The 13,302-nt window shown below is 36.1% G+C and overlaps 1 protein-coding gene across 2 annotated transcripts in view; it reads left to right on the top strand.

The window, feature by feature from the left end:
• MORC1 (MORC family CW-type zinc finger 1) overlaps window positions 1-13,302 on the top strand; it is a 244,080-nt gene that overhangs the window by 23,299 nt on the left and 207,479 nt on the right. For both annotated transcript variants that reach the window (XM_056793454.1, XM_007493641.3), the window contains exons 6-7: window positions 182-290; window positions 12,630-12,786. In XM_056793454.1, the coding sequence (XP_056649432.1) occupies window positions 182-290; window positions 12,630-12,786 (266 nt within the window). The remainder of the gene's footprint in view (window positions 1-181; window positions 291-12,629; window positions 12,787-13,302) is intronic.

Genomic DNA, 13,302 nt, shown 5'->3' with positions numbered 1-13,302 from the left:
ATAAACTGTTCAGAATTACTATTAGTAGCATCCTCTTCTTGTCTATGAAATAATGCACATTAATTAGAATGTCAAGTTCCTTATCAGACCTAAACTAGGATTATCATAGAATGGTGAGCTGGGAAGGGCTGATGCTAAGCCTTCTGTGTGATAACCACTTATTTGTTTCTCTTTATTGCAGTGGATCCATGAGGATAGGGAAAGACTTCATTCTTTTTACCAAGAAGGAAGAAACAATGACCTGCATTTTTCTATCTCAGACTTTTTGTGAAAGTGAAGGTCTCAGTGAGGTATGATTTTGGTTTATTTTTTTTGGTTCCCGTGGTAACTGTGGGGTTCATTTTTCTTCTTAGAGACATTCTGGATTATTTAATAAATCAGCATCTGAGAGACAAAGCTGGAGAGTTGAAAAAGAGTTGAGGAAAATTTTTTTAAAAGGACTTGGAATTCCTAAGCAGTTTAAAATTTTTTCTTTTTCTGTAACAGTGCTTTGTACTTTTCATATGGGCTTTTTATGATGTTATGCTTTTTGATAGTTCCTTGTGTACATGCCTGAGTGTAGGGGGCATGATATATTTCTGTTGTGTGTCTTTTGGTTCTTAGCACGTTATTTTGTATGTGTTTTTTGAAGTTGAATTATGTATCTACATATATGTGTCATAGATCTAAGGGACAGAATAGTAAACTATGAAAAAAATTTAAATTTTTAAATTTAATAGTTTTAATTTTCCCCTAATTACATGTAAATACAATTTTCAGCATTCTTTTTTTTTTAATACTTGCCGTCCATCTTAGAATCAATACTGTGTATTAGTTCTTAGGTAGAAGAGCAGTAAGGGCTAGGCATTGGGGGTTAATTGACTTGCCCAAGGTCACACAGCTAGGAAGTGTCTGAGGCCAAACATTCATTTTTGAAAAGATTTTGAGTTCCAAATTCTCTTTCTCCTTCCTTGACATGGTAAACAATCTGATATAGATTTTATATGTGATCATGTAAAATATTTTCCCATATTAGTCATTTTGTGGAAGAAATCTCAAAAAAAGGGGGAGGGGAGAAAAAAAGTGAAACATAGTATGCCTTTGTCCTGCATTCAGACTCTATCAGTTATTTCTCTGAAGGCAGATGGCATTTTTTCATCATGAGTCTCTGGGACTGTCTTCGATGACTATATTGCTGAGACTAACTAGGTTATTCACAGTTGTTCATCAAAAAATATTGTGCATACTGTTCTGGTTCTGCTCACTTCACTTTTCATCAGTTCATGTAAGTCTTTCCCAGGTTTTTCTGAAGTCATCCTGCTCATTATTTTTTAGTGCATAATAGTATTCCATTACAATCATATACCACAGCTTGTTCAGCCATTCTTCAATTTGGACAACCCTTCAACTTCCAATTCTTTGCTACCACACAAAAGAGCTGCAATAAATATTTTTGCACTGACATTTTCCCCCTCTCCCTTTAAAAATCTCTTTGGAATACAGACTTAGTAGTGGTATTGCTGGACCAAAGGACATGCACAATTTTAGAGTCTTGGAAATAGTTCCAAATTGTTCTCCAAAATGGTTGGATATAGAGATATTATCTGATCATTAATATCAAGCAAGACAGAAACTCACCCAAGTTATTTGCTATTGTCATGGAGGTTGACTGAGGTTGAAGAGAAGAATTCCCCATAGAGAATGAGGCCTTCCAGATTGTCCTGTTTATAGCTAACATTGGGCTTATTGCTTTAAACTTCAGATCACTAGAGAGCCTCCTAAACAAGATATATAATTTCTCTGGTTTTCCCTAACAAAAACAAAGGAGACAAAGAATGTCTTTGTCTAAGTGACCAAACTGTAGAGGTCATCCTTCTGAGTATTGTAATGTGTGGGTATACATTTCAGAAGGGGATAGTTCATTGAAAAAGGAAAAAGAATGGGAGAATTAAGAGGAATGAAAAGTATGGGACCAAGGTAATTCCAAGGTATGCTCCTGTATGTGTTAAAAAAAAATAGATGACTATACAAGAGAGACTTTGTTTAGAGTAGTTTTGTTAAGTTTGGTTTATTAATAAAAATTATAAAAATATTTGTTTTCCAATAGAATGATTAAAGAAAAGACAAACCTAACAATTGTAACACTTACTGTAAAGGGACAAAATATTTGAAAGAAAAAGGAATTTTATATTTGTCTTCACTGTAAAGAAGAGAAGAATTTCAATCTAATGGAAGAAATTGTTAAGAAAACATCAGTGGTTTTGTGTATGCAGAGATAAAAAAGGTTTTGCATAACAAAATCAGTATCCTCAGACGGAAAAGCAAAGAGAGAGAATGACCGAAATTATTTACAGAAACGGTAAAAGACTGACATTCAGAATCTTTGAGAAATTGATACATATCTATTAATCTAATACACACTTCTCAGTAGTGCAGTTGTCCAGAGATATGAATAATAGATAATTTTCAAAGGAGAAAATACAAAGTATTAATAGACATATAAAAGATGCTCAAATTCCCTAGTAACCAGAGCAATGTACATCAGTACAACCTTAAAATATATTTCCTTACACCCACTGGAATGGGAAAAATAGATCCCCCCAAATGATAGGATTTAATGTTGTCAGGAATACTGTAAAATAGGCACTATGATTCTTTGCTAATGGAGCTTGTAGACTGGTGCACTTTTTGGACTGCAATATAGGAAAGTACAGTGAGTCACAATTAATTATTCCTTTTGATCCAATGATTGCATTAATGGGACTCCACCCTAAAAATATAATACACAGGATTTATTTCTACCAAATATTTATAGCTATACAAAATATTCCTTTACTGTTGTTATTTCCAACAGTGAAATTATTGGAAGCAAACTTGATGTTCAACTATTAAAGAATGATGGAATAAATGATAACATCAATGCCACAAAATTATATTTATATAAGGAAAATTCTTTTAAAGATATGAAAAAACAAGATAAGCAGAATTTGAACTACCTACATTTACTAAAACTATATAGATAGCAGATATCCTTTTCACATCCTGTGGGTCAGAGTCCTGACATCCCTACAACCTGGAAAATCCATGTAAATTTTTTTGGCCTTCCCTTTTGTATCAGAAAAGGTCTGTTTTTTTTTCTTTTTCCTTTTCTTTTATAGGGTATTTACATTATCTTATTTTAAAATTTGGATTAAATATTTGGCCATAAGCTATATGTAGGTGTAATTTTGGGGGGGGCTCTTGCTCCTTAGATGGAGAAAGTGAGGAAAGGGTTGATGAAAATGGCTTCCCTCACTACTCCCTCCTGGAATCCCTGAATTACCTGAGGGAGACAAAATGGAGATCTCCCCTCGGTGAAGTCTTGCCCCTTGGTGACCATGCTGGCTTTCAAGGGCAGCGAGGAAGTCTTCTCTACAAGGAGAGATATGGGAGACCTCAATCTGTATATGTGCTGCTTTGGGGTACTCTCAAGCCTCGCCCTTATGTCTTCCTGAAAACTGGCAACAAGATGGAGTCTGCCAATGGGCTTACTCTCTAGATGTAGATAATTGAGATTGAATTTGCTATCTGACTGCTTATTTGATTTAATTGTTGATTGGGGCAAAGGGTAGAGGTTAGAGAGGTTGCCCTAAGCCCCTTTCTAAATAAAACTAATTACTGAAGTACTAGGATTCCTTGTAAATAGGGGAGAGGTAGAAAAAGGGAAGAGAGCACTGCTCACCAATTTGAGTCCAGTATCTCAATAGTTCATGGAATGAAAGTCTTCAGAGAAATTAAGTTTTTTTGACAGGAACCCGTAATGTTTAGATTTCTGTCAGTGTCAGAAATCTCCACAGGTGTCTTGAAAATGGCCGAGAAACAGCTCCTCCTTCCACTCCCTTCTGTGTCTCAGCACCCAAGTCCCTCTCCTCAGGAGAATTTCCCAGAAGTCCTTGTTCAGTTCCCATTGCCATTCCTGCTTCTTGCACTATAGAGCTCTCAAGTTCCATTTTCCCCCAACGGTTCTTTTTTTCTCTCCCCATCATTACATAGCATTAATGTCAGCATTAAGATACCTCTACATTTCTAGCCTTCGTGTGTTTTCTATTGTCTTTCACATTGTTTTCACAAACTTTAACTTTTTACTTAACTTTAAAAAAGAAATTGTGTATATTTCTGGTATTAGAGGATAAAATATGTTGATGTTTTATAACACTAAACATGTATTTTATGTATTTCTGAGTTTCTATTCTTCTGTGTTACCTGCTGGCCTTCACATGTTAACTGTGGTTTCCTCAAGGCTTCTCCAAAATTCCCATTTAATTTCTTATACCAACCCATGATATATCAAAACCACAGTGGGGACAATTGCAATGTGAAATTGCAAATGTGAAAAGGATACCTGTGTGTCTATACATACATATATATGTGTGTGTGTGTATATATACATATATACACATATATTTATATATATATTCAAATGTAACAGAATGGGGCAAATGACAAAGAGCAGTCAGATTTTTACTTTGTTGTCTATTTAATGCTAAGTTTTCAGTAAGTTTTTAAAAATCACTAATATCTTTTGTTTTCATATCACATTCAGTTCCAAATATGTACTTTCTCCCATTCCTACCCCAAAAGACAACCTTTAAAACAACAATCAAAATAGAAAGAAAAAATAGTTGAGTAAAATTATCTAACCCATGAATCCAAATTGAGACCCAGATTCCACACCAATCTTCTTCAAAGACGAGAGAAGGTAGAGAGGATGTTTTTCTTGTCTCTTCTTTTTGGATAGGCTAGGTCATTAAAATTACTCCACATTCAATTTTAGGTGGTGGTTGTTGTTGCAGCTGTTTTTCATTTACACACCTATGGTCATTGCATACATTATTTTCCTATTTCATTTTGTATCAGTTCATTTATGCTTTCTCATGCCTCTCTGTTCTTTATAGTCACTGTTTCTTATGATGATATAATAAGCCTTTGCATTTATATACCACATATATGAATTAATTTCTAAATTGGCATGATTATTCGATTAACTTTGCTGATGGCTATTATGTTTATTATAAATATTGTCAAGAAAATATTATTAACAGTGATCAGCAGTTGCATCAGCCACATCTTTCAGAACCCAGAGATCTAGGTCAGTTGGTAACTTGGACTCATTAGGGGGCAGCTTGGTGCTGTTTTACTGTTTTTCTGTTTCTGTTAGATTTCATCTCCCATTAGCCACTTTTGTTCTTTTTTAAAACCCTTACCTTCTATCATAGAATCAATACAGTATATTGGTTCCAGAGCAGAAGAGTGATTAAGGGATTGGAAATGGAGGTTAAGTGACCTGTCCATGGTCACAGAGCTAGGAAATGTCCCAGGCCAAATTTGAACCCAGGACCTTTCTTTTCTAGGCTTGACTGTCTATCTACTGAGCCACCTAGCTGCCCCTGTTCATTTTCTTTGATCAAAATCACATTTATTGTAAGCAAAGATTCTTTCTTTTCCGTAATCCTCTTTTTTCCAATATAGATTTATGAAAAAAAAATAGAAAATAATAACAACAAAAAATTCTCTTTGTGGACCAGCTTAGTTCATCTAAGCTTTATGTTTTCTGACACTGTTCTAATAGGATTATGGGATCCTTTGTAGTTATACTTTTCTTCCCGTACTTTCTTCCATCTTCTGTATGAGTTATGAGTTTGCTCTGTATCCATGTCAGTCACAGGCAGCTCCCATCCTTCTAACATCCTTGCTAAAGGATTCTAAATCTGACTCTATGATCCTCTGAGATTCCTTCTAGCTTTGTAGGTCTATGAACTATCATCATTCCTTGGAACTTAAGTATTTGCTTCCTTCTCAAAAGCTTAGCCTCTCTCCTCTTTAAGGAGTCTTGTTTTGATTAATTCATTCTAATTGTTCAGGGTTTTTCTTCTTCCCTTTTCCCTCTGTGTGACATTCTTATAACCTCTTGACACAAGTCAGGATTCCTGTTTGCTACTTCAGAATCTTATTATTTCTTTGTTTCTATGTTCTACATTGTAGAATTCTATAGAATACAATGTAGAATCGTGTGTGTGTGTGTGTGTGTGTGTGTGTGTGTGTGTGTTTAGAAACACTTCTCAATAATTTAGAAAGTAGAGAGGAGATAGAGCAGGACAGTTTCTTGGGTAATAAGTAGCTATACTAAGTTTTGAACCCATGCCTTTTGATTCATAATACATTGTTTTTTTCCGGTATCATCACACTGATTCAATATAGGCCTTAGTGCTTAGGAACCACTTAAATGAGTCTTCAGTCCTCATTCTATCCTGGTTCAACTTCATATGTGCTAGTGACTGGGAAACTTGGCCCAGGTCCTTTGTGGGTTAATTGGGGAGGTTTTCTAAGAGCATGAGCCCTTTCTCCCTTAAATTATTTCTCTGATTTAGGGATCAGTACCATATTTGTGTCATAAGTGGAATTTGGTAGAGTTCTTTCCTTGGTTATTTTTCTGAATTGTTTATGTAGGACTAGAATGTTTGGTAGAATTCACATGTGAATCTATCTGGCCCTGGGGCTTTCTTCTTAGGGAGTTTGTTGATGGTTGGTTCAGTTTCTTTTTCTGAGATAAGATTTTTAAGTATTTTGTTTTCCTTTCTGTTAATCTAGGCAATTTATATATTTTTAAATATCCATCTATTTCATTAGGTTATCAGATTTATTGACATTTATTTGGGCAAAATAACTCCTAATAATTATTTTAATATACTCTTCATTGGTTATAATTTTACTCTTTTTATTTTTAATACTGCTAATTTGGTTTTCTTCCTTTTTTAAAAATCAATTTAATCAGTGATTTATTTATTTAATTTTTAAATAAAAGCAACATCTTATTTATTAGTTAAATGGTTTTCTTTTGATTTTTATTAATCTCTCCTTTGATTTTTAGGATTTCTAATTTGATGTTTAATTGGGGGATTTTAATTTATTCTTTTTCTAGTTTTCTAGTTTTTATATTGCATGCCCAATTAATTTAGCTGCTCTTTCTCAGCTTTATTGATGTACACCTTTAATAGTATAAATAGTCCCCCTAACTGCTACTTTGGCTACATCCCAAAATTTTTGGTATGTTGTCTTCTTGTTGTTATTTTCCTTAATCTCCCTTAAATATTAACCAGGATAGCATTCCGCCTTTTCTGAAAAATCATTTACTTCATTAGGAAAAAAATAGCAAAGTGAGAATACAGTAGTCATATCTATCTTCTCACTATCCCTCTTTCTCATTAGAATTATTTCTATTTGTATTTCAAAATAACTTCTCATCATATTTTAGGACATGACTCTTCCAATTCTTTCTCTGAACCTTTCAAATTATGCTCTCCCTCAAATGAGGGGAACACTTCTGAGTACTCTGAGCTTTCTTTTCTATCACAGGTTTTAAACTTGATTGATCATTTCTCTTACTGGGTTCCTATCATTTCTACTTCAGAAATCAGTTTTTCTTTGTCCCAGAATAGTAATAAGCCTTGTTCCTTGATGCCCTTTTTACATTTTTTCCAATTATCAACATTTATTTTCTCTCCCACATTCCCTGTTCCCCACAAAAAACCCTTGTAACAAATATGCGTTGTTGTCTACTAATCATGTCAAAATTTTTTTTACTCCCTTTGGGATTTTCTTGGCAAAGATATTGTAGGCTTTTGCCCTTTTCTTTCTCCAGCTCATTTTATAGATAAGAAAACTCAGGCTAACAGGATGAAGTGACTTGCCCAGGATCACACAACTAGTAAGTGTCCAAGTCCGTATTTGAACACAGGTCTTACAGTTGGCAGACCAGGTACTCTATCCACTGCATCACCTAGCTGTCCAACAAATATGCATAGTCAAGCACAGTTGTGCCATGAGAAACATAAGAAAACTGCCAAAATTGCTCTGCCTTTTCATAAATAAAATGATGAATAAGGCAAGCCAAAAATTTATCACTTACCCTGCTTTGGGCAGAAAGAGAGAATTCCAGCAGATGTTCAAATAGTTGAACTATATAGCATGCCCCTGTGTCACAGTTATGATCTTTTTCCTGAGCTTCTTACCTATTTCTTATATTTTGATTGTCTCTATTTCACATATCAGCCAGTCAATCAGTGAGTATTCTGTTTCTTTCCCTACATTCTCCTTCTGATGCTCTCTCCCATGTTTTACAATTAGGGTTCCTGAATTCCCTTGCATGAGGAATGTACCTGGTTCACAGTGATCTTCTCTAGCCCAACTCTTCTCTTTTTAGGAGGGGATTTCAACATACATAGGCTGATACTTTTTTTATAAACCATTTTTTTTTCTGAGTCGGTAACACCTTTAAGACAGAAGGGTCGGGGCTGGACAAACAGGATTAAATGGCTTCCCCAACATCACAGAGCTCAGAAGTGTTTGAGGCCAGATTAATCTCCAGATCCTTCCAGTTTGGGGTTTGGCTCTCCATCCACTGAGCCACCTCACTGTCCCAGGGTGGATCTGCCTTCAGATATCCCACTTTCCCTGAGTCCTCGGCCCCTCTGCTCTAGGGACCTTCTTCTTTACTGCCCTTAGCCACAAATGAGGATGGCCATGTCCTTTATCTAGCACTCACCCATGCCTGTTCTGCTTTCACAAGCAACAGTCTGAAATTCCTTTACCCATAATGAGGTTTCGTATTCTCATCTCCCCCTTCAAATTTATTTGTTATCGTTACCATGCTCTACATTTCCTCCATTCCTCAGCCCTCTCCCAGGCCATCACCCTTCTCTTTCAATATTGAATCTATAACTAACAAACTTAAATCCTCTACACCATCGTTTTCTTTGGCTCACTTCTTGGCCTTTTGGGGCTAATACCATGCCAAAGCCCAACTCTGGGTTACCTCAACATTTCCCTTGTCTACACCTATCCATGTTCTGCTGAATGGAACTGTTGGAAAATGTGTAAAGGAGCTGGGTCTGTGATGTTTGTATATCATCTAATATCAATGCAGTACTATTTATTGCTCCCTAAATGATTCTTTATTCTACTAACCAGATCTCCTTTACTGAAAAATAGAGATACTTGGCAGTGAATTCCCTCTTTTCTACTTTTCTGTAGCTGAAAACTACTTGACATCATCCCCCCACCCTTATTTTTTCTTACTCTCTACTCTATGAAGAATCAATCATTCTCTTTTCCGAAGTCACCACTACTCTATGTACCCTTGATTCCATCTCTTCATGAGGGCATGAGTTCCTTCCCAATTTCCCCCATCCTCCTTTCTGATCTCCATAGAAACATGCTCATGTCTTGCCTTATTCTTAAAAAATACTTATTAGTCTCCTCTGCCTCAAGCCATTGTGCTAATATCATCCCAAATCTTTCATTCTCCTTCTAAACTAAACTAATAAAAACAAAACAAAGAAACAAACAAACAAAAAAAAAAAACGCTTGTGTGCTTATTGCTTCCTCTTTGGGGCCCAACTAAAATCCTATCTTTTCCTGGAAGTCTTAATTCTAGAGTCTTTTCTCTCTTGATTTGTTCCTATTTATCCTGTATATAGCTTGCTTTATATAGATTTTTTGTTGTCTTACTCATTGCTCATAAGCTCCTTGAGGTTAGGCACTGTCTTTGTATCCACAGTGCCTGGCACATAGATGCTTAATAAATGTTCATGCATTGACTTTTTCTCCTCTCACTTTGTATCCTGACTTCCCACCTCATGAACCAAATGAAACTATACTACCAAAACTGATCCATGATTTCTTAATTGCCAACTCTGATGAAATTTTCTCATTCCTCTCCTCAATCTCTTAGACTTTCCAATTGAATGGCTTCTAAGAATCTGATTCAACCTCTCTCAGACAGAACTCATTATCTTTTCTCTGAACCCATAGATCTTCCAGCTTAACTTATTTCTATCAAGGGCATCTTCACACAGGTTTACAAATCACCTGGATTTGTAATCTCATGTTTACTTTGGGCTCTGTTCTCTTTCATTCCACATAGCTATTTATTTACGGTATCTTGTGTCTGTCTCTGTATGCCTCCCACATGTGCCATTCTCTCTATTCCTATAGCTACCCTGTATTTCATTCATTCATTTATTTGTTTGTTTATTCATTCATTCATTCATTCATTCAATTATTTATTTTATACCCTTACCATCTGTCTTAGAATCAATATTGTGTATTGGTTCCAAGACAGAAGAACAATAAGGGCTAAGCAATGGGGGTTAAGTGACTTGTCCAGGGTCACACAGATGGGCAGGGTCTGAGGTGACATTTGAACCCAGGACCTCCTGTCTCTAGATCTGGCTGTCCATCCACTGAGCCACTTAGCTGCCCCCAACCCCCTATTTTAGATCCTTATTACCTCTCATCAAGTTTGTTGCAGTAACCTCATCTCTCTCTTTTCTAGTCTGTTATCTGTATACCCCCTAAAACACATGGGTCCCACCAGGTCATAATATGGGTCCATCTTACCATTCCAGACAAATATATCATTCCCCTGGCACTCCATAGTCTAGTCTAGCTGACCTTTGTATTCCACTTACTTGACGAGCTACCATCTTGGTGCCTTTGTGCTAGTAATTGCTCTTCCTACCTAGGATTGATTCTGTCCTCACCTTTGCCTCTTGGAATCCTTTATTTCCTTCAAAACTTAATGCATGGACCTCTTCCTACATGAAGCCTTTCCTAATGCTCTGCTTGCAAGTAGCTTCTTTCCTTACAAAAATTACTGTTTTTATTTTCATATATTTGTATATGTATATATGTATGTTTTTTCCTCTGATAGAAAATATAAGGTTCCTCAGGGCAGGGACTTTCATTTAAAATATAAATATAGAACATATTTACATATATGTATTATACACATATGTGTATATATATATATACATATATATATACATATATATATATATATATTTGTTGTTGTTGTTGTTCTGGAATACTTTTTATTATGTTAAACTGGTCTGGAAAAAAGGCAAAGTTGACTCTATTGGTACCATCCACTTCAATAAAAGCCCAGCTTTGAATCTCTCTCTCTGTCTCTGTCTCTCTCTCCCTCTCTCTGCCTCTCTCTCTCTCCCTCTCTCTGTCTCTGTCTCTTTCTCCCTCTCTCTCTGTCTCTCTCTCCCTCTCTCTGTCTGTCTCTGTCTCTGTCTCTCTGTCTCTGTCTCTCCCTCTCTCTGTCTCTCTCTCTCTGTCTCTCTCTCCCTTTCTGTCTCTGTCTCTCTGTATCTCTCTCTCTCTGTCTCTCTCTCTCTCTGTCTCTCTCTCTCTCTGTCTCTCTCTCTCTCTGTCTCTCTCTCTCTCTCTCTCTCTCTCTCTCTCTCTCTCTCTCTCTCTCTCTGTCTCTCTCTCTCTCTCTCTCTCTCTCTCTCTCTCTCTCTCTCTCTCTGAATCCCCATTGCCTTGCCTTTACCACTCTTCTGCCTTGGAACCAATAAGCAGTATCGATTCTAAGATGGAAATTAAGAGTTTAAAAAATAAAACAAAATAAAAATATATCCCTGGCACCCACCCAGTAACTGGAAATAGAAGTTGCTAATGAGTGTTTTTTGATTGAGTGACAATATAATGCTAATTAACAGTGCATTCTTATTGTCCCTTTTATCTCTCCCCTCTTTAAGGTAATGTACATTAGTGGTATCAAACTCAAACAGAAAGGAGAGCCACTAAGTCTACTGTCTACAGTGACTTAGAAAACCACAAATCAACATTATCTATGTTCTGTCACATTTTTATTTATTTTGTTAACAATTTACCAGTTATGTTTTAATCTGGTTCTAGCTACACTGTGGAGTATTTGAACAGGCTGCATGTTTAACACATCTGATATGTAGCATTGCAGAGCTGCATTCTGTTTGTGAGACCATGCCTATTTACATCCTTAGCTTAATAGTGTGGTACAGTGGATAGTGTCCAGCTGGCAGTCAGGAAGACTCATTTTCCTAAATTCAAAGCTGGTCTCAGATACTTACTACACAGGTGACCCTGGGCAAGTAATTTAATCCTGTTTATCTTAACTTCTTAATCTGTAAAATGAGCTGGAGAAGGAAATGGTAAACCACTCCAGTATCTTTGCCAAGAAAACTCCTAATGGAGTCAAATAAGGAGTTGGACAGGACTGCAGAATGGCTGAACAGTAACAACAACCTTCAAGTCTCTACTTCATTCTATCTACTACCAATCCTTTTTAAATAAAGTTCCATAGAGATATGGCATAATGAATAGAGGATTTGATGTGGTGGCAGGAAAGACTGGATTCAGTTTCTGCCTTTAAGGCTTATTAACTATGTGACCATAGATAAGTTTCTTCATTTGTAAAATGATAATAATAATACCTGTAGTACCGACTTAACATTTTTTGGATATATTCAAATGAGATATTTAGAAAATGTTTCATAAACTTTAAGCACTATATGTCAAGCTGCTATTTTTGCTGGCTCTTTTTGACTTTTATTTTTTCTTCTGTGCAATACTAACTCTTCTACTATTAGTCTTCTTACAATACCTTCCTTAAATAAATGGCACAAAGTTAAAAAATATTGGCTTTTTTAGGTTGATTGGATTCAGAATTTATCAATAATTTCAAATTAAGATCAAATAAGTATAATAATAACTGTTTTTTATTGCAAGTATTAATACTACAAATCTTCATCATCTGGTGTTGTGTATGTGTGTTTTTGCAGGTAGTAGTTCCCATACCATCATGGTGTTCAAGAACCAAAGAATCCATCACAGAACCCAAGAAATTCTCTGAGGAACTATCTATAATTCAAAAATATTCTCCCTTTAAAACTGAGGCTGAATTAATGCAGCAGTTTGACAAGATCTATAGAAAATCTGGTAAGATGATCAGATCGCTGAGTTTCTGACACCGTAGACACTATAAAATCATATTCTCAAACAATATATCAATCAGACTTTGTAATCTCCCATGGGATAGCACTTAGCTTATCTATATGGTTTGTGTATTAAGAAGATATATAAATAGCATCCTTAGAGTGCCAGGCTATGAGTCAGCAATACCTAGGGTCAAGTCCCACCTCTGACACTCACCATTCTGGCCTGTGTGTGCTGAGCAAGTCTCTTAACCTCTCATTGCCCCCAGGCCACCATCTGTGCTGCTTAAGGATAGAAGAGGTGTTGGCCAGCTTTGGAAGAGGGAATTATGTTGGTATTCCCTACAGTGCAGAGAATGAAGTCTACAACACCCCCGAGTGCAGTAGGATCCACATCAAAATGTAGATAATGTTTAATATAAAGTTTCATAAATTAGTATTCAGAGAAAGGGGGTAGAGAGAAGGAGAGAGAGAGGGAGAGGGAGAAAGAAAGAGTTGAGGCAAAGAGAGTGGGAGCAAA

This window comes from Monodelphis domestica, chromosome 4 (assembly GCF_027887165.1).
Source record: "Monodelphis domestica isolate mMonDom1 chromosome 4, mMonDom1.pri, whole genome shotgun sequence".
Lineage (NCBI taxonomy): Eukaryota > Metazoa > Chordata > Mammalia > Didelphimorphia > Didelphidae > Monodelphis > Monodelphis domestica.
The sequence above is the reverse complement of the archived record's forward strand: the minus strand, read 5'-3'. Positions and strand labels throughout refer to the sequence as shown.